Genomic DNA, 22546 nt, shown 5'->3' on the forward strand with positions numbered 1-22546 from the left:
GGTAAACGAACACAACTATAGCTCAGCTATAGCTCAACTATAGCTATAGCTCATGATTTCATTCACCAACAGGCCTGGCCCAAGGCACAAGCAAACTAAGCAGCTTCTTAGAGTCCCGGGGCCATTAAGGGCCCAATAAGTGGAACAGATTTATTTTATTCAAGAAACAATTTCTATGTGATTATATGAACAAAAACACACAATTTTAGTATAAAGTTGGGATTTATTTTACAATAATATATATTTCATTGTGCAGAAGTCACTTTTTATGCTGTTAAAAGAAAAAATAAATTGTTCTTGGGGTCCCCCTAGTGGCTGTGGTAGGTCATGCTTCACTGGTAATATGAGCTGCTGTGCAATTGTGTCAAAAACAAAAATAACTCTCTTCAATTGTGGATGGATTTAAAAAAAAACAAGCAATCACTTAGTATGTGTTTTAAACACATATTAAACAACGTGTAATATATAAGGTTTAAACAGCATAATTGTTGTGATTTGCTGACCTTTCTCAGGATGAGTCAGAGAAAAAGGGAATTTGTGAATTCACTCAAGTTATGTGCGTGTCCAGAAAAGGAGACTGAGACAAAACCCATTTGGTGACTGTCACCACAGATGTGTGCATTTCCTACCTTGTAAGGACCATTTTTCCAACAAATACTTACGTTGTGAACACTCAGTGCTTTTTATGGGGCCCAAGGATCAAGCCCCATAAGAAGTGCAGTTTTTGGTTTATGGGTTAGGATTATAACTAAGGTGTGAATTGAGCTTAGCCTTGCACTTGTAATGGTTTGATATAAGGTGAGGGTGAGGATTAGGCAATAGAAATAAATGAAAAATGAAAGAAAGTCAAAGCGAAGAAGATTGCATTGACTTAATTATTACTTATGTGTGTGCGTGGGTGCGGGTGTCATGAATTTGATGCATTGTGGGGATCGTTTTGTTGACACATATTATATTGTGGGGACTCACTACTTTGTTCCAAACAAGGAGAAATTATGTTTTTGGGTTAGGAGATAGGGTTAGAACTAAGGTGTTTGGGTTAGGGTAAGCGTTTGATGCGCGTGATGATTATGGTCAGGCTGTAGAAATGAATTGAAGTCAATGGAAAGTCCCCGCAAAGATAGACAGACAAACATCTGTGTGTGCATGTGTGCGTGTGTGTGTGTGTGTGTGTGTGGTTGTCTTTCCAGTAAAGAATGACTCACCCTTACTCATTCTAAAGATTAGCACACTTTAAAAGCCAAGTTTAAACGCTGTCTGCAGAAGATACTTTCATGCTTCCTGCCAAAGCTCTAATCAAGTCTGTGGATATAAACTATTTACAGTTTCAGAATAGACCTAGGATTTCTGAAAATTCAAACTAAGCAGCAGCACATGTTCGAATGGGCTCACTTTCATTTAATATTAACTAAAAATCTGAAAGATATATTTCCATGTAAGTGCTTGAACTCTGTTACACTGCCTACAAAGAGTATCAGATGAAGGAATGATCACAGTAATCCAGGGTGTACATCTTGAACAAACAGGCTATGCAGACATGAAGCGCTGTGGTACAGGAATGGTTTTTGGCCCTTTAATCCAAAAAAACATAATCTTATTCTCTAAGCTGTGTATTTATCCCAGAAAACCTCCAGAACCACTTTTGAACGTTACACCCCCAAAACCTAATTCAGTTCCACGTCATGTCATTACGACTAAATTTATCCCAATAAGGGTCACACTTCTATTGGTACACTTTGCAACAAAATACATATTAAGTTTCATTTCAGAAGACTGAAATTTACTGTAATTATCAGGTACTTGTCTTTTCTTGCATCATCTTTGCTTTCACATTTTCAGCATGCAGCTTTGATTTTTGTTTTACTTTTCCTCTTGCAAACCTTCTTAACCCTAAATCTAACCTGGTAAAAACCTAGAAGATTCAGTAAAGACTGAATCTAAAGCTATATGTCAGTATTAACATATGTACAACATATGTTGTTTAGAGTGTATTTCTCAAAACAACTAGTACACACCGTGTTTTCTAATCCAAAAGAGTCAGATCTTGGTGACACTACCTGAAAATGTGCAAGACGGATCTATGCATTATTTACTCAACCACTTGTAATCTAGAGTTACAATAAGTGAGGCAAATTAGTATCAATCAGTGAATACATGTTTCAGATTTTTACTGCATGTGCTGCTTCCAGTTGTAATTTGTTTATGGAACTGTACAAAAACAAAGTACATTGTTTTTTTGGTACATACATAAGAAACTCTCTTCGGCGCTGAAGTTATGCTCAACAAGCATCATAAGTGAAAGCTGAGGTTCACCTGATAGAAATTGTTCAGTCTGGGAGACATTTTCAGGAAAGAATGATTAAGAAATGCATAAAATTCTTACATTTTGACAAATAGTTCATGCCTAATAGTATGCAACTAGTGCATACTATTAGACATGCATAAGGACAGTTCATTGCAACACTGCAGATGATGTTTTGTTCCTGTTGGTTCTGAGTGAGAAACTGCCTGGTAGCTAGTCAGACAGCAGACAATCTATGATCTGAAATACTGAGCAAGAGATCTTAGTGTGATATTTCTACTTACACAAAAGCCCTTATGCCAGATATTCACACAATACTGATCCATCTCATGAATATCTCATTAGACTTCATCAGTTCATCAACCTCAAGAAAATCAAAAGGTGATGTTCACATGAATATTTACTTATGGAGAAAACTGATTTAATTAACTTGATTAATTCATTTACCTAATGATGTAATGTTTTAAATTTCATTAATAAATGAAACAATGGAGGAAGCCTTTTATGTCACATAAATCAAGAGCCTAAAAGCTTTCAAAGTGGATCCATCTAATGTTTTGTTAATGCTTGTGTGTGTGTGTGTGTGTGTGTGTGTGTGTGTGGGGGGGGGGTACGCGTGCGCAGGGGTGGGGATGTGTGTGTGTGTGTATGGCAGGAGGGGATTTGTTTAGGAGAGACATAATTGTGGATGTGGGGCTGATTGTTTGATTTTTGGCATCTGTATGTCTGGGAAAAATACAACCTCCACACAAGTTGGCACATTTTAAAATTTAAACTTAAACTTTATTTGTTATTGAATGTAACACACTGCATGTATACAGGAAATTAAAAAAGCACTTTAAATATTCTACAACACTCTTTCTCATTACAACTTTGTCAAAAGCCAGGAGTTCTGCAATATTTTATTTTTGCTAATATTTGTAAGCACAGTCGAAATGCATTTGATGTGCTTTTACAAAATTTCACCCAGGATGCCAACAATGTGGATGGCTCATGATTTGATCACTTTCTCCAGTTGCTTATTGTGATCAGGCTCTTTGATTTTCTTTAACAAATTAAAAACTGTTTATTTCCACATTTCAAGTGGGTTAAATCCCTCAACAGCTTGCTGCTATTAATGTGTCCTTGTGTGTTTCAGCCTGTAAAGTTGCTTACTTCTGCTGCAAAAATGGCCATTTATTGTCTTCTATACTGACCCACTTCCATAAAGTTACTTGCAAGTGTTATGTGTCTGCTCCAAGACAGGCCAGGCAACAGTTTCCAAAATCAGAATATCTAAAGAAAAAATAATTAATTCAAAATATTTAACTGTCTTTACATTTTGTTTTGATACTGTTAAATGTTTTTCATTACTGGAGCTAGAGAGCATCCAGAGCGCAAATGTAGCTCTGGATGCAAACGTTGGCTAGCTGTGTGCTTTAAAATAAGATTCAGGTTTGGAATTGTGCCTGGAGAATCCATTGGACTTCACTTCCAGCACACGTCCTGATTCATCTGACCACACGCATACACACAGAGCAGTACCCACACACATACATAAATACACACAAACAGCGGCATGAGTCTGTCTGGAGGCGGCACAGACAGAGAGGAGGTGTGGGAATGCAGAAGGTTGTGAGGGGGAGCTCAGAGGGAGGAAAGATGAAAAGTTGCAACTCCAGGGCTATATGTGCCACATGCTACGGGAAGGAATGTCTTTGTGAGGGGAGTTAAAAAGCCAACGAAGAGAGAGAAAGGAGGAGGAAGAGGAGGAGTGAGGACACACAGTGGGAAGGCTTTCAGCCAAGGCTGCAGCGTGGCTCCATGTGGAAATGAAAGAACCTCTCACACTTTTTCTGCTGTCTCTCCCTATGCATGGCTTTCACTCACTGCAGCAAGTGAGAGCGTCCAGAGCAAACATAGGGAGAGTCTCAAGATGACCTCGGTCTGGAAGTAAATATTTTTCTGAAACCTTGGACGAAGGTGAAACTCTATTTTGAAAAGCCTTCCTTGAAGTTTTGTATCCTTTTTAAAGATTCTGTATTATGCTGTGGTTTCAGTGTCTGAAAACTGACTGAGATGCAATGCACTCTTGAATTCAGCTTCTGCATGATTTGTGTTGTGATCCACAGGTGTCTTTGCTGTCTGGACTGAAGCACGAAAACCTTTGTAATAATAAGAATCCACTGGATCTGAGTCAAGCTGAAAATATTCTATGACATTTGCACATGCAGTGGGGAAACTGTATGAGTTTTGTGAGATGATGATGTAACCCATTGTGTACCTTCTGAAGTTCCCTTGCAGACAGCTATGATGCTGGGCTAGTGTGTTTCACACGTTCACGCTTCTAGAGACCAGCTCTGTAAGTTCACACATCATATGAACTGCTTAAAACTTTGTTTATATGTCAAATTAATGTTAATCATTTTGCATCCAATATTTGAAATTCAGTACATGTCCACAATCTTGAACTAAACTGGTTTGGTTAGTTTCTCATCTTTAATGTTTTTGCTAGTAAAGACTGCTAAAATAAATGGTGAAACATTGTGTTTTATTCTTTTAAGAAAACTAAAACTTTTAGTCTTCTTAAAAGTTTCAGATCAGTAAACAAGTTGTACATCAGACAAAGTGAACTGGATAATATTAAAACTGAAAATTCAAATGACGACTTAATTTGTTACAGCAAAATAGTGAGTTTATAATCCAATTTGACCTTTTGTAAAAAGGTAATTACCCCCTTAAAATGACTTTACCATCTTTTGATGCAACAACTACCATCAATTGTTAGCGATGACTGGCTATGTGCCAGTTACATCCCTGTCAGATGCTTGGCCATCCCACTTTGCAAAATCAGGAGGTTTCAGGAGAATGAACATTCTGTTTAAGGTCCCAGTGCATAATCTTAGTGAAATTTAGCTCTGGTGTTTGACTAAGCCACTAGTTAGGCTACTTTATTTAGTTGGGTTTTTTTTAAAGTTATTTGGGGGTAAATGGGCTGGTGTGCAACATTTGTACTCTTGATCTAAAGGGTGCAACTGATGTTGTCCTGGGTTCTCCTCCGATATGGGTTGTTTGTGTGATCTTGGAGTTATATTGGTAAGCTGCCCACTACAGTGAAAGTTAATCTCTTTTCCATTTTTTCCCCATTTGGGGTTAAAAGCCTTTGCTGTGGTTTACCACAGTGAAAGCTTTAGAAAAGTCTTTGTCACTGTTTCGGTGACTTTGCTTTTGATTTGTTCTTGAATTGTTTGGATGAGATTTTCTGTTTTTCTTTTTTGTTTTTGTTTTGTCTTTAGTTCTGTCAGACCAATTTTTTTGATGTTATAGATAAAGCAATTCTCTTACTTGGTTGCAGCTAGTAGATATTATTTTATGACTTAGGGTCACATTAAATTAAAAGCTTTTTTCTCTTAAAAATCAAAATTAAAAAAAATTATGATGAGCCAGTTTTGTCTGATGCCCAACTTGTCAACCAAACTAGGATAAACTAACTTTTATCATCTGCATCAAATCACAAATGTCCAGGTTTCTCCTTGGATAACAAAATAGCAAATATCAGCCTCCTTTAATTCAAAGTTAATAGAATCAGGCCCGTCATTTAATAAAACATTCAATCATGAGATTAGACAGTCACTGACTATGGAGGTTCTACATCGAGATCCACCAAGTACAACTGCTAACCAATAACTTTAACTGTCTCATCTGTGTTCCATAGATCCTGTTGGAGACTGGTGTATTTACACATCAAAGCTGCAATAGTTACTTTTTAATTCCTTTCCGGGTGAAGGGAAAGACTATCCTGAACAGAGTGGCAGCATGACTCTATATTCCAATGATTTGGTCCATCAGAAGATCTTGCAGCACACAGGTTTCGCTGAATATCTCCCCTTTATCCTGATGCTGCTCCTCCAGGTCTGGAGGGGCAACTGTCACCCCCAATGCTTGGATTACAAACCTCCATTTGGGCCTCAGCAGCCATTAGTCTTCTGCAAAGAGTATATCAAGTTTGGATGCTGTGATTTGCAGAAGGATGAAGAGATATCAAGGAAGTATGACTCAATTATGGAAAATTTTGACACTTTAGGTTCAGCAAAATGTGGTGCATATATACGCAGCATCCTCTGTCAGGTGAGAGAACAGTACCTTCATGCATCTTTGGAATTATTTTACATATCTTAATGATCATTTTGTAGATGATTCTTCTGAATATCTGAGGTTGTTGTGTTCTACATATTTGTGATTTTTGCTTACCCTACACAGAAATGCACAAATGCCACCAAAGGTGAAAACCCATGAGCTCTTGACCCTTTGCACACTATCCCCATTCACCTCCCATAGCAAACTCTTACAAAACCTTCTGCCTAGCATAATTTAGGAACATCTGTTCTAAGGTGCTAATTTGTTTTGTTTTCATTTTCTTGAAAAAGTAAAAAAAAATAGTCTGAGAAATAAATTAAAACATAAGAAAACCATTTAAAACATTACAAACCAAGTTCAACGACTGCCTCCAGCACTTATTTTACTTGCACTTTTTATTACAGTTAGGGCTCACAGTTACAGCCTGAAATGTATCTCTAATTTTAGAAGTTAATGTGATAATCCTGCTTCTGCCACAGTCTTTGTTTGGAAAATTATTTCATCCACTAACTATTTCTATTTCCGTATGTTTTAGTTTCCCTAATCTTAAACACATCCTGGCACTAAAGCCCAACCTCCCCGTCACTGGAATGAGCCTTGAAGTTCACTCCCCTCACTGATTACATAATTACGTGCTGACTTTGCAGCCCAGATGCTAGCTACGTGCAGCCTTTGTGTGGAAATTGAATGATAGGTGCGGCACTAATTTGCTGTAGCCTTTATAGATAAACTGAGCAGGCCAATATATTTTCCTTAAGTATCATGAGTAACATAAACAAAATGGTTTACGTTTTCATATTTTTGGGGGGTACCACAATGTTATGAAAATACTAAATACATGTCTCTCTTGCAGTTCAGTGCAGCATATTCTATGTAAAAGCAGTGACAAATCACCAAATCCTAAAATATAGGTTCTACCGCTGTGGAAATTACAGCCCACAGCAGTTCTTTCCATGCAGGGCAGGCTGGGTTGTGTGTGTAATAACAGTGCTGCAAAGTGTCTACGAGTTTACTCCTGTTAGTGAGGTTTTAGTGTTGGCTTGCCTCTAAGCAGTGTAAATTCATAAGGTTAAGAAGTGATTTTATTTTAAGTTAGGTTATAAAACTTTCACTGGAGGAATGCTAAAAGGAAATGGGTTTGCTATGACCAGCCCAAAAAAGCTGGTGTTGCTTTAGATATGATTTAATTTTTTTAGAGTGTTTGGTATAAAAATAGTCTTTGATGGTTTGAAATAAAAAAAAAGAAAGCACCAATTGGTAGTCAAGTAAGCTTAAAGGCCTGAGTTTTCAGCTGGGTTAACCCACCACACACAGGTTCTCTGTTTGAGAAACCTGGTATTACTGACTTACCACAATGATCCGAACAGAGAAAGAAAGTCCTGAATATTGTGGTATAAATCCATTATTCATTTCTTTGAACTGAACTATGATTGAAAAGTTGGTATTTATAATGAGAGTTGTGGGCTGCAACTTTAACCTTCAATATATCAAATATATTAAACATTTTTTTCTGAACTAATGCAGTTAAGGCTTTAGGAATGTTGACAAGGATCATATGCTAGAATTTTTTTTTTCAGTTTTAATACTTAAGGAGAACTGTTCACCTCTCAGAATGTTGTTCTACTGTTTTTACATTTTTATCTAGGTAACTGGATATTTATTAACCAAAGTATGAATGTCAGTGTTGGGGAAGTAGTCCGTGTTATAGGGTGAAGAAACACACACCAGGAGAGTAACATGTCTAGATTTGCTTCATCTTTCCTAACAATGCAACAATAACATCTCTTTTACTGTTGCACACCTGTCTGCAGTCTGTCTGGCAGCATGGCATGCAGGCAGGTATTGTACTCAGCAACAATGTCTTGGTAAACATAATATTGCATCTCTGACACTTTCTTTTAAGTGTATCATCACTAACGTATCATTAGTTGACCTCATTATCTCCAAATATATAATTTTCCTCATTATCTCCAAATATATCATTTTAGATGAAAAAGGTTTTTCATTCTGGTTTTCAAATCCCAGAATCTGAGTTGATTAGGTTTCTTAATTATATATTTCTGGGGACAAATACAAATCCTGTAGTTATTTCTGATACAACTAGATGTACCAGCTGCATGTGCCTCTTGTGTAGTCATTTTTGCTGTCACACTGGAGTCATTTTATATTGTACCTACTTTTAATAACTTTTTGTTTTTGGTTTATATGGTTTCAGAATCCTTTTCTGCTGTATAGTTATACAACAGTGGTCAAACAGTGCTTGATGTTTCCATTCCTTCATTACAGTTCAATCATTGTAATGTTTAGTATGTTCATGTCAAATGAGAAGTCAGCGTAACCACAAAACGTCCATAGAGAGGTGTGTTGGAGACATCTTGATCAGATGCTCAAACTCCCTCCCCTCATTCCATTCAAAGCAGTGGAGCAGCTTTGCTTAGTTTTTCTAAGGCTGCCCTTGACCACCATGTAGAAGAAGCTAATTTCGACCTTGTATTTATATCTGCACAAACTGTAAAATATTAATCTTAAATGCTTAAGTAGAATGCAACTGGACTTCTACTGTCTCTTGAAAATGTTTTGTCTCATACCCAAAAGGCTTTTTCAGTTTGCATGAGAGATGTAATGTCTTCAAGAAAAAACAAAAGAAGTAACATTTTCTTCTGTTTAAGTATGTGGGACTGTAATGTCCTGGATGGCTGAGAAACTACACACCAATGTAAAATATTGCAGTATGACTTTTTTCTTTATCGCTTTTGCAGAAACAATTTTATCAATGACTACCTGTTCACTTTAGAACCCATTTTAGAATGTGCTATTTGAAACATTCCTAGATTTGTTGTCCTGGTTTAGATTTTCCCTTTTGGGCTTCATCCTGTGTGACAGTCTCAAATGTCCAGTGGTTCGCATGTCGTGCCACTGAATTTCCTCACTATTCTGGGTGTGGACAATGTGGTTGTGACTTAATAACAAAGTGGACCTGCCTTGCATTCATTTATACTGTAGCTGTATATAACCCTGATCTGACCATTGAACACTATGGCACAGAGAAGCTCTGGCAGTATTTCTACAACACTGGCATGGGATTCAGACAGTTTATAATCCCCACTTATGAGATGAAACAAATAATACGGTGTACTAATAACCTGAATTTCCACAAATGATTAATGGGTTCTAATTTCCGTTTTAAGGAGTGCTCTCCATATGCTGCCCACCTATATGATGCTGAGGATGCTAACACACCAATGAGGGTTCTGCCAGGACTATGTGGAGATTACTGCTCAGACTACTGGCGGGACTGTCGATACACACTCAGCCTGCTCCTGGAGGATAAGGGGAACCCACAACAGTTTGCAAACTTGACTGCCGCAATAGAGGAGGACCGCAGAAGATTCTGTGACTTTCTGGAATTCAAGGACAAACAGTATTGCTACCCAAATGTTTTAACAGATGCAGGTATGAGTTAATGTATTAGCCCTAATCTACGTCATTAATTATTCCTCAATATAAAGCTGGTTATACGCAGTTTCTTCTGTCGCCAGAACTGAATGCTAACCTCGGATTAGTACAAGAGGATTCTAAAGGCTGTCTGGAAGTCTGCCTGCAGGAAGTTGCCAATGGTCTCCGCAACCCTGTGGCCATGATCCATGCAGACGATGGAAGCTATCGCTTCTTTGTTGCAGAGCAGCTGGGTTATGTGTGGGTGTATTTGGCTAATGGCTCCAGAATCGACCGTCCTTTCCTCAACCTCACCAAGGCTGTGCTCACATCTCGATGGACTGGAGATGAGAGGGGGTTCCTCTGCATTGCCTTGCATCCAAGGTTCTTACTTCTAGTTCTTCATAAAAGTTATGAAACACAGTGTCATTTTTTGCAACATTTTTGGATGAAAATTTAAATAAGACTAAATGTGAAGTAGAAATAAGACCGAGCATTGCTTCTGTTCTTAGGTTCAACACAGTCAGAAAGGCATATGTTTACTACTCAGTGTCTGTCAAGAAGGAAGAGAGAATAAGAATCAGCGAGTTTATACTCTCAGCACATGATGATAACCAGCTAGATCATTCCTCTGAGAGGTATAAACTTAACATTTTATCTGCATGTTTGTCTTAAAAGGAGAAGCATATTTATCATTTTCATATGCCATCCTCATACAGAATGATCCTGGAAGTGGTGGAGCCAGCTTCTAATCACAATGGTGGGCAGCTGCTTTTTGGCCATGATGAATATCTCTACATTTTTACTGGAGATGGCGGACGAGCCGGAGACCCATTTGGAAAGTTTGGCAATTCACAGAACAAGTTAGTATAATTTTGCTAAGACATTTTCACTTAATTCCATGAAATGACTCTGACTGGACAAGAATGGTAATTTTTATTTTACTTTTACTAATGACGCTTTCATCACAATTTTGATTCTGAAAATTAAAATTAATTATTAAATATGCGTTTTTGGGGTTTGTAGACAAAATTATTGTTGTTCATATTTGAGTTCCTCTAGGAACAGGACACCGGTTACTTTATTAGGTATATTCACTCTACACTGGCATGCAAAGACAAAAAGAGAAGTAGATAAAGAGATAAAGAGAGAAGAAAAACTGGAAAGTTGTGACAAAAAAATATTACTACTCAGGATGAAAGTTGGAAAGTAGAGAAAAACAAAGGAGAAGATTTCAAACAGGGGAAATATTGTGACACTGATAGGAAAAATGTAACCATTTTAGCATTAATCAGAAAAAGAGAAAAGTATCATCTTGGCCTCCAAGTGTATGTCAATCTGTTGTTCTATCTTTGTAATTAACAGATCAGCACTTCTCGGCAAAGTGCTCCGCATTGACATTGACAACAGCAATGAAAGCATTCCATACACCATTCCCTCTGACAATCCGTTCGTAGGGGAACAGGGAGCAAGGCCTGGTAAATCCTTTTAATTCTAATCAAATCGGATATAGAAAAAAATTTCTAGAATGTCAGATTCAGATTTTAGCTAAGCTATATGACATCTTATTTTGCATGAGCAAAGCAGCTTTTGTTTTTCTTATCCAGAGATGGCAATTTAGGCTTTCGATATATATATTTTTTTCATCCAGCCCATAAAAAAGTGTGCAACTATCCTGTCGGGTTTATTTCTTTGCAGAGATTTACGCCTATGGAGTTCGCAACATGTGGCGATGCTCCATTGACCGCGGTGACCCTGCTACAGGCGCAGGCAGAGGCAGGATGTTTTGTGGTGATGTTGGCCAGAATAAATATGAAGAAATAGACCTCATTGTTAAAGGTAGGAGGTTACAGGATCCTGTTTTTTTTTTCTCACATTGAAGTCCTTTATGTTGAATGTGTGCAGATGCTGAAAATAGCCATGCTTTATTTCTTAAAAAATAATGGAACAGCAAAACTTTGTTTAGTGTAAGACCTACTAACATTTTTCAGTCCAGAAAAAGCTAAATAATCTCATAAAATGAACGCAAGAAACTTCAGTTACTCCATAATAATTTCGTGATGTCAGTATATGAGAAATGTGTCTAAATGGCATCTACAATAATCCAGGCTTAATTCTCTTCTGATCAAAATAGACTATTTATTTAGATTTTCTACAAAATTCAGTGCTAATTGAATAACTAGCTTGTTTAAGATGGATGAATAAGCAAAATGTTAATTTACTAACAGAGTAAAAAGGAAAATAATGCGCTGTGAGAAAACACATGAGCTACATCGTAAAGTTTTAGTGTTTCTGACAAACAGAACAGAGTGCACTGGCAGTCTGCAAAGTCTGGATGAACAAAACAAAAGCAAAGAAAGATGAAAATATCAGTTATAACCAGGTTCAAATATAACTAAATATGGAGGAAAATAGTACCAAAATCTACTGTGTCCCTGAATTGGCAGATATGTCATTATTGAGCCTATAGAGGCCTCTATGATGCAAGACAAAACTAAAAACAAATAAAACTTCTATTTAGATTAGCCTATCTTTGTCCTTGTTAGTCAAAGTGCAGACAGAGATGAATGTTTTTAGTGCTCAGAGAAAAACAATACACATCATTTCAACCACATTTACACATTGTACTTTATAGACTGAAGGAAATAGCATTGCTTCTGTGTTTTGAACAAAACGTGGCTTAAAAACCTTAGAAGGACTTTTCTGTTGCTAAATATTTACGATGATCTGATTTGTTAATATTTGGAAAGAAAACTGATTTGCCTGTAAATCTCTAAGACTCTGATAACCCTTTTATTTGAAGGAGGAAACTATGGATGGAGGGCCAAAGAAGGCTTTAGCTGTTATGACCGCAAGCTCTGCCAAAACTCATCTCTGAGTGAGTTACTCTGCAATGTTCAAAGGACAATAGAAACGCATAATCTGAACTACTGAGTAAAAAGAAAAAAAAATGTGTTATGTAATGTGGTATGCATTTGATCTGTACCTCTCAATTTGCAGACGACATTTTGCCAATCTTTGACTACCCCCATAAACTGGGAAAATCGGTGACAGGCGGATACGTCTATAGAGGTTGTGAGATGCCCAACCTAAATGGACTTTACATCTTTGGAGATTTCATGAGCGGGTAGATGTTAATATCATTTATTAAAATTTTCAAAGTTGTTAAAACTTTATAGATATTTTTACACTATCTGGATACACTCAGACAACACTGAACATGCCAAACAAAGAATAGCATCCCAAAGAGGAATATCATGTTAAAACTATATCAATGATTATGACTGTTGTGTTGTTAAAATGTAATAAATACATTTTTGAACAAATACATTTTATAGGTAGCACCTTCCTAGGGCTAATATTGATTTCATCATTTATGGGAATATTTATTCCTTGTCAAGTACAGGATTCATGTGGATATTTCCCTTACATCCACATACAGTGATGAGAAAAAGAAAGGTTTCATTACTTGGTTCTAACTGTAGGGTGAACTTGATGTAGATTTTGCTGGACTCTATTAGAAATTATTTTGTCTTCTGACCGTATTTAATTGTCTCCCTTTCTGTTTAGGCGTCTAATGTCTTTAAAGGAGAATGAGGCTACAGGTGAATGGCAGTATAATGAAATCTGCATGGGAAGAGACCAGACCTGCAAATTTCCCAAACTCATCAACAGTTACTATAGATACATAATCTCCTTTGCTGAAGACGAAGCAGGTAATAATTTTGTGTGTGAATATTCAGTATTTCCAGGTTCTCTGGTAATTATTATTTTAATTATTGTTATTTATGAATCCTACATAGAAAAAAATCTATTCATTTTCAGAAAAGAAGGTCCTTGAAACCCACACATAGGATATAACATACTGTGTCTTGTTTTCTGATGAGTAAGGAGAGGCTTATTGTAAAGTCTGTTTTGAATTAACAGCTGCTGATTAATGAGGTAAAATGTTGCCCACGCTGTTACTTTTTTTCCATTTTCTTTTTTATGACGCTCTTGAAAGTGGGACATTTAAAGTTATAGCAAACTATGAATGCATTTTCACAGATATTTCAGAAAATTATATTATTTATATGTCACTTCAGCAATAATGTTATTACCTTTATGATATTGGGCTTTCTTTTGTCTACACTTAAAGTATATGATTTCTTTATTCTTCCATCCTGTTCTCTTGCTGTTTTCCATCTGGTTCCTTTCATCTTCCCTCCTATGTATGCCTGTAACCCCCACTTTCCTCTGTGCATTTTCCAGGAGAACTGTACTTCTTAGCCACAGGAGTCCCAAGTGCCACAGCCAGTTCTGGAGTCATCTATAAAATAGTGGATCCTTCCAGGTAGCAAGATGCAACAGCTATACTCCCATAAATCCTTTTTTCAATGTTCTGGATATTGTTTAAATTAATAATTATCGATAAGCCTCTGGTGTAAACACCAAAATAAAAGCATCATAGAAAAAAATTGATTTGAATAAAATCATTATGAATTCTTGATTGGAGGAATTCTTAATTTAAAAAAAATATATATACAGTATATATACATAAATAACTCATCTAAAAACTTAATCAAAATACAGTAAATGTTTTACAATGCAACAGTAATAAGAAAGACACAGGCTGTTATATTTTTCTCAATATACCATATGAAATAAATTTTTAAGTAAGTTCTACATGACCTCTTAAAAAAGTTTGTAACCCAAAGAACATACAGTAAGTTTTCTTATTTTTATGGTTAATATTGGGTTCTTAGTCATTGTAAAATTGTTCTGAAGTACGCTATGTCTTAATTTATGACTTTTAGCAGAAAACAATGCTTTTGTCAAAAATGCAAAAAAAAAAACAAAACAGAAATAACATTCATATTTATGGGTCCATTATAGTGTAAAGTTAACCTAACATGAGTATCTTGGCAATGTTAGGCTGTTTGTATGCTAATGGATTTCTCTGCAGAAAGATTATTTGCTAATTTATCCCCTCTAGTCATTTATCAGTAGAACTGATTCATTTGCGGTGCAGCCATGGTCAAAAAACATGTAGATGCCATGCAATGACTGTGATTTGATTGAAAATATACAGAAATTTAAATGGTCTTCTCTGCTCTTCTTCCTGCTTTCTCATTCTTTTGACTATGCAGACGAGCACCACCTGGAAAATGCAGCATCAAGCCTCTGCCTGTGAAAATAAAGGGAAAACTCATTCATTTCTACCCCAAAGAGGGTATGTAGTGGAGGGGATAGCTGTAACATTGTTTTTACATTTCAGTTAGTAGCCTACAGCATGTTCAGCTCCACATTCAAAATATGACAAAAGGTAGTTAGTCCACACTTCTCTAAAACCGTTTTTGCTTCTTTAACCCTCCCTCAATGGTAGCGTGACACTCAAGAGGAGCACGACAAATGTCACAGACAGCGGGGAAGCTGAGGGGTTGTCTCAACAGCCTGTCAGTTCCTGAAACCACACAAAAAAACCTCGTAAAGCACAAATGGGGTCGATGCAACCCCGCTGGACTGCACACAAAGTTTAAAGCTTGTGGAGTCCAAATTACCTCCTCTTTTAAGAGGGTTACATAGTGACGTTAAGCAGGGGTCAGTACAGCACAGAGAAACAAAACAATAAATTCCTAACCTATTTTAACGTAATGCTACAACTGAAGGATTCTGAGTGGAAGCTTTTGGAAGGTGGATTAGGCTTTTTATACACCAGTCAGAACCAAACTACGCTAAGGACCAGACTGATCCAGCCTTTGAGATCTGACTTTGAAAAGTTTGTATGTTTCACAGGAAGATAATGTTGCCTCTCAAGCAAATTACTCACAGAATACGTTAGGAACTTCCCTATATGCTATAACTCAAGTTGTCACTAATATGTTTATAGCTTGAAGATAGAAAAAAATACCTTACATAAATTGTGAAAGTCCAGATCTGTATTTTTAATTGTCTTATAGCTTTTTTGTCTCTCTTTTCAGAGTTTGTAGTCAACAAGAAACCAACCACGACACCTCTTCCCACCACGACCACTCCAAAATCTACAACTACGAAGAAACAGACAATACGAAGACCAATAATTATAAGAAAACCTCCGATGCCAACAAGACAAACAAAAGGGAAAATAGCTCGACCGCAGCCAACAAAAGCAACAGAACGAAAGACGACACAGTCTGCACCAATAAAGACTACGTCAACCACAACAGTAAAACCAACAACTGTCCAGAGGGGCGCAACAATTCCTGTCACAACTCCGTCCACTGGTAGGCCTACTGGTGCACCTGTTTATCATCCTAGCTCCACTGCCTATTCACATTCTGGCTCAGCTGTTAACACATCTTCTAAACCCACACACAGAGTATTTCACACCGAGCCGCGAGGACAGGGAGCTCGTATTAACACTGGTGCTTTTCTATGCTGCACTACGTTGTTGCTTTATACTATATCAATGCAATGACTGAGTGAATTCTAACTCTGAAGGTGACTACAAATTATTCTTTTAAGTCAACACCCAGACTGTGATTTGCTTAGCATCTTGTTGAATAACAAGAGAGAAAGAAAGACGACGCTGTCTCCTCCTGATAGAGGAGACAGTTGCTGTGTTAGACAATACTGTGCTCTCGGTCTTTCAGCTTCAGGGTTCTAAAAGATCAAATATATTAGCTTTTTTTTGCTTGGTAGGGTTTTTATCTAATAATAATTGTTTTATTATTTAGTATCAGAGTCTAAGAATATGTTGATATGTCTATAGTGAGCATTTTGACAAGATTTAGATTTTTCAGGGGGATTTTGGTGTTTTTTACTTTCTGTAGGACTTTCTGAATATGCAATAGATAACAGATATTTTGGTGATATGGAAAGGAGAAAGGATCCTATAGCAGATCTTATGTTTCAGAACATCATTTTAGTTTCAAAATGCTCTTTGGTGCTTCTTCTCTGGTTCTTGATAAAAGTAAGAAATGCCCCTCTTTTCTCATGGTCAGCAATCGGTTGCACAAATTGTCAATGAGAAAACTTGCCTTTTAACTTCGAACGCTCAGTTTAAAATGATAATTGATAGAACACAATCTAAAGAAAAACCTACTCCAGAATTGTTGATGTCCAGGTACAGTTTTTGACAAAAAATATCACTTTTGCTAATGAGTTTGCAAGTAAAGGTGATAATAATACTTTCCTCTGTCCAAACTGTTCAAACAATCGTTAAATTGTATGCTCAAAAACAAAGAACATTGAGGTAAAAGTTCATAAAGCACTACTCATTTGGCTACAAACTTTGTTTGATTCACCATCAAACTCACCTGTGGGGTTCTTGGGTGGGCAAATCTGAATTTGATTTCTGATGCACACCTTTAGAGTAGTTAATGGTTAGCTAAAACCTTGGGAACAATAAAATTTGTCAGTTCACTGTATATCTCAAAGGATATGATGTTGGTGTATCTCTCCTGGAGGTTGTGAAATTTTAGGAATTAAGAAGGTGCTAAGATCTGGGAATGTAAAGAATTGGCAGGACCTTTGCCATTTATGACTGAACCTGTTATCAAATAGTTACGCTTCACTTTGCCCTCTTGATACTGAATATAACCAGAAATGTTTCCATAAAAATTATTCACATGTACAAATTCAGTTACTCTATGGGAGGTTTTGGTACTAATATTTTATTACTATATTTTTTTATATACAATATACTCTTCGATGCAGCTCTTCAATGTTTACCTTTTTTGCGGGGTTAAACAATTACTCTATTATTTATAAGTTTAAATGGCAAAAAAGTTAATTAAATTAAGGTAAGTTATTTAAAATAATGACAGAAGAAACTGTTTACGATTGTGTTGTTCTTTGATTTTGTTTTAATATTAATAGGTGCTCAAATACCAACTTGAAACACAAAGACTCAAGTAGAGAGGAAAGTTAAGTGACCATCAATTCCTGCTTAGAACCTGCTAACATGCTTCTCTTTGGCTGGTACAAAAGTTTTTGTTGCAGGACAAATTCTTATTTATGTTAGATATTTGCACTAATTTAAATCAAGTACTGGGGCTAATTTATTTTGAATAAATGTTTCTTCTTCAGTTTCAGCTCGGACAATCCTCCTTGTGTGTCTGTGTCAATGTTTTCTGTTTATGGCTCTTCACAATAACATCACTCTCAAAAATATTGCAATTTGGTTTATTGGGAAAAAGTCAGCATTTTCATGCTCAAATACCCTCCATTGTGGTTGAATTGAAGCAATTCAGCTAAAAAGACTAGGCAAACCCAATCGAAAAGTTAGGTGATAATACCTTTTGAACATTTAGTCATGTTGTTTTGGGTAGCTTAGAATCCATTTTCAAAAACAGCATTTTATAGTTACTCAGGATCTTTTGTATCTAGTGATAAAATTTGTTTGATTATTCAAATGTGTCAAAAAAGTAAAAATAGATGTTTGGAAATGGTGAATACTTTTCACGATATTGTTGATAAAAATCACTGCTACTTACAAATTATTCAAATACCAACTTCATATTCAAACATATCACAACATGTTCACAACGCTAATAAGAACATGCAGAGTCATTGATATACTTGGATCATTGTCACAAAAATTATGGAAAAATAATAACTCAAACATTACTTTTTCTCTTGACTTATTTGCATAATTGTGTTGCTGTAATGTATTAACAAAACTCTGATGAGCTAAATGTTCCTTTAGTCTCTGCAGCTCTTGACTTAAAGCAAGAAGACTGATTTCTCCGCTTTACAATGTTTCATTAAGACCTTTTTTTTTAAAACTGAGAGAAAGGAAAAGCTTTGAAAAACCATTTTAGACTACCATTAAATATCCATCCATTATCTTACAAGCTTATCCCTAGTGGGGTTGTGAGTGGTGCTGGTGCCTGTCTCCAGCGGTCAACGGGCGAGAAGTGGGGTACACCCTGGACAGGTCACTAGTCCATCGCAGGGCAACACAGAGACAGACAGGACAAACAACCATTCACACACACCTGGACAAACAACCATTCACACACACCCGAGGATCAATCAACCTGACAGTCTTGTTTTTCGACTGTGGGAGAAAGCCAGAGTATTTTCTTGTAAATCTCCCAAACTAAAGGATTTTTATCCTAGTTTTTAAAATTTAATCAAGTAACGTAATATCTTACTTATTCATCATGTGCACTGGTCGATGTCAAGTGATTTTATATAAATTTTATAGAGTTTTTAATCCAGATGTAGTTGCATTTTAAACTACAAAGATACAGTTATCTGTCAGCAGATAGATAACAGGATGCTGTCGCCACACACTCAAGCTAACGCTTAGTACTAACAACATCGCTCACTACTAAAGGGGAACTCACATTGGGTGTGCAGTGGTGTATCATGTTAAATGATACACATCGGTTGGCACCTTTAATGGAGTGGATGCATTAGGCTGAAAGGGCTAGCAGGGGTGTCCAAAGTATGTCCTCAACTTTGGACATACTTTGGAGATGCCGGACACAACATTTGGTGTCCAGCATCTCTTAGCTCCTTCCCTGGTGGTAGTTTGTACTTGTTCATCATGTCAATGCTCTCTAGGGATCTGATCATGAGCCTTCATTTGATCCATGTGTGTTGTACTGGGGCTGGACATCCTAGATATATACTGCCCAATTTTTATCTCTTTCGCAGGACTCCAAGAATGTTCCTGCAGCCCAGTTTAGGAAGTTCTTGCAACTTGTTCTTGACACATTGTCTGGGCAGAAGTTTTCTCTTGTGGGCTGCCCAGTAACAACTGTGTTAGGAATTGTGAGTCCAAAATTTGAAGTGGGTGTAGTTATTGTGATAATGACTGCTGGAGTAGGAGCGACCGATGGGACTTCTCCATAGTTTTGTACTTAAGTTCTTGTGAAGTATTAAATGCCCTGGCAAGAGAGAACTTTGTTCATATTCTTTACCACTTTAGAACTAATTTCTTCAAAATTTACATTAGTCAAAATTAGATAAAGCAATAACATATTTCTGGACTTCCACTGAGGATGGATCAGAAGCTTTTCCACTTTGGAAAGGATGAGTGCTGGCACCAACCTGACCATACTGGTGTTTATTTAATGGAAAACAATAGGGGAATATTTTGCCGTTTGCCCCCAATGTGTGTTGCCTTTATGAGTGGCTTTGCATCAATTGTTAAGATAAGATTTTTAAAAAGTCAATGTCTGTCAGTTTTAGCTCAATATTAAATTATATTTAAATAAAGAGGGTGATTCTGTCTCTCCCTCAGGTTATCGTGCAACCATCATGACTGCAGTCCGCTCTAGGATTTCTCAAACCTCAATCAACAGCACAACTTCAACAAAAAGATATTGGAGACCACCTACATACCCTGGTAGTTCCACCTCCTCACCTTTAAACCCACCACAATCCCCTTCTCCAACTACATTTCAGTCTCTGACAACAACATGGGCACCTTATACAAGCCAGACAGCCAACAAGCCCCCAAAAACACCGGTCAGCACCACGTTACCTAAAATCCAGAATGAAAAATTGTGGCCTGGAGCGAAGCCACAAAGTGCTGGAGAGAGCAACCAAGTCAACAAAAGGCTAAAAGGTCGAGGACGTGGTAACAAGAGAGGAAAAGGAGGAAAAGGGCTTCTTTCTGGGTCTGTGCGACTTGTGAGTGCAGACGGTATGCCAGATCGAGGCAGGGTGGAGATCTTCATCAGAGGAGAGTGGGGAACGGTGTGTGATGACCTGTTCACGAGGAAGGCAGGTACAGTTGTATGTCGGCAGCTCGGCTTCACAACTGCGCTGATGGTGATGAAGAGGGCCGCGCTGGGCGAGGCCAGCAGCAGGGTTAGGATCCTGCTGGATGATGTGGAGTGTGAAGGTGAGGAAAAATCCCTGCTGGAATGCAAGAGGTCAAAGGTGGGAAAACACAACTGTTCTCATGAGGAGGATGTAGGGGTGATCTGCGGTTAGGAAACATAAAGAAGAAGAGGCTGTCACGCCTAAAGTTTTACTCTCCATATTCTGAAAAGTGATGTGTTGTTTCTCTTTCTGAAAACTAGAAATGACCTGGTATGCTTGATCCGGTTTCCCAATAGGCAAGTATTGTTTTCTGTATCGTCTGGTTTCGTTCTGGACTCCCAATTTTCTCAATTACCTCAAAGCCGTGGTTTTAAACTGGGGTTTATGAGGGCTGGTATCCTGCAACTTTTGGATGTGTTCATTGTCCTACACACTTGAATTTAAAGGCTAAACTGCCTCACCAGCATTACAGTCAATCTTTGCAGAGCTCTTCTAATGACCTAACATTGTAACCAGGTGTGCTTAAGCAGAGAGATATCTAAACTTGCCAGACGCCAGCCTTTGAGGACTGGAGTTTGAGATCGCTTGCCTTTGAGCAATGTTTCTCAACTCCGCTCCTCACGCCCCCCCTGCCTTGGCTGCTTTAGATGTTCCCTTTTTGCCACGCACCTGGCTTGAATCTGTGAGAGATTATAAGGCCTCTGCAGCGCTTGATGACTGGAGAAGAGGTCATCCAACCATTTGAATCAGGTTTTCTGGAACAGAGACACATCTAAAATATTCCTGAGGACTGGAATTGAGCAACACTGCCTTAAAGCTACAGCAACGTAAAGAAAATATGTTTTGTAAATTGGCAGTGACCCAATGTGCCTCAGGGGGAAATGTACTTCATGATTTTAATCAACACCAGAAACTACTTTCAAATAAGAATGCAGATGATTTCAAAGTGAGATGTGTGATTAAAAAAATGTCTAACCCACTATAGAAAACACATGTAAATCTGGAATCCAGAAACTTGGCAAGTTGTCTTTCTGTCAAAGTAGTTTTCTACTGACTGCTATGGATGTTTTTTTTTTCTTTTCTTTTTTTTTTTTTGCTATTTCTGAGTCAGCAGAACAAAACAAACACACAAATGTTAAATTTTCCAGTGTTTAGGAATTTATGATTTCTATTTTTTTCATGTTTGTTTACATGCACATTTATTTTTTCTAGTTACCACTGTTTGTCATATTTAAGTTTTCTATTAGCCTCTTCAAAATCATGAAATAAATGTCATTTTACTCCATCAATCTGCTGTTAACTAAGGTAACATTTGTCAAAGCAACAACAGAATTATATTCACCGGTGCAGAATCTGCAACAATGCCACCATTTTGATAAACTCCTTGATTAATGAAGAAACCAACCAAACCAGTATTTCAAATAGAAAATGAGACATAAATAAATTGTTTTATTATTAAAAACCAAGTCTTTGTGTTGGAAAATATGTATTTTTACAGTTTCAGAATACTTTGTACACAAGTTGTAAATTGTTATAATAAACATTCTGAAATCCTTTGCACAGTGAGTGGAATAACATTTGATTACAGTATCCACCATATTATTGGAACTCCTGGTGAAAAGAAAAAAACAATTCTTTTAGCCTCAGTCTCACACTGAAAAGTAAGAAAAAAAATCAACCTCAAGGTCACATTTATTTTGGTCACAAAATCACTGGTGGATTGCCTAACATTTAGGATTCAATAAACAAATGTGGCTGAAACGCTTCTGTTTAAAAACAGAAATGCGGCTTTAAACAGGAGCCTTTAATCAGTAAGCAATTACATCCTACTTTCCTTGGATAAAAATTTGATTAGCAGAAAACCACACATCCCTTATGAATTTGAGGTTTTGTCTTCCGCATTGAGTAAATATAGTAAAATTAAATCAGGACATAAGTTTATGCTCCTGC

The 22546-nt window shown here is 37.1% G+C and overlaps 1 protein-coding gene across 1 annotated transcript; it reads left to right on the forward strand.

Moving 5' to 3' along the window:
- The first annotated feature begins 3966 nt into the window (after positions 1 to 3966).
- On the forward strand, positions 3967 to 22154 carry LOC102222798 (HHIP-like protein 1). The gene is made up of 16 exons (XM_014472503.2): positions 3967 to 4264; positions 4414 to 4643; positions 5997 to 6409; positions 9607 to 9871; positions 9958 to 10237; positions 10366 to 10491; positions 10573 to 10716; positions 11219 to 11331; positions 11552 to 11692; positions 12657 to 12731; positions 12854 to 12980; positions 13424 to 13569; positions 14105 to 14186; positions 14983 to 15065; positions 15814 to 16095; positions 20070 to 22154. Exons 3-16 carry the CDS (start codon positions 6098 to 6100, stop codon positions 20765 to 20767), a joined length of 2874 nt encoding a protein of 957 aa, XP_014327989.1. The 5' UTR covers positions 3967 to 4264; positions 4414 to 4643; positions 5997 to 6097; the 3' UTR covers positions 20768 to 22154.
- The last annotated feature ends 392 nt before the right edge of the window (positions 22155 to 22546 follow it).

This window comes from Xiphophorus maculatus, chromosome 18, assembly GCF_002775205.1.
Source record: "Xiphophorus maculatus strain JP 163 A chromosome 18, X_maculatus-5.0-male, whole genome shotgun sequence".
NCBI classification, from domain to species: Eukaryota; Metazoa; Chordata; class Actinopteri; order Cyprinodontiformes; family Poeciliidae; genus Xiphophorus; species Xiphophorus maculatus.

Excerpts from the sequence above, each read along its gene's own strand:
- LOC102222798 (XM_014472503.2), top strand. The coding sequence starts at position 6,098 with ATGACTCTATATTCCAATGATTTGGTCCATCAGAAGATCTTGCAGCAC. Across the intron at positions 11,332-11,551 it reads GGAACAGGGAGCAAGGCCTG|AGATTTACGCCTATGGAGTT; the intron begins GTAAATCCTTTT and ends ATTTCTTTGCAG. Across the intron at positions 12,981-13,423 it reads TTTGGAGATTTCATGAGCGG|GCGTCTAATGTCTTTAAAGG; the intron begins GTAGATGTTAAT and ends CTTTCTGTTTAG.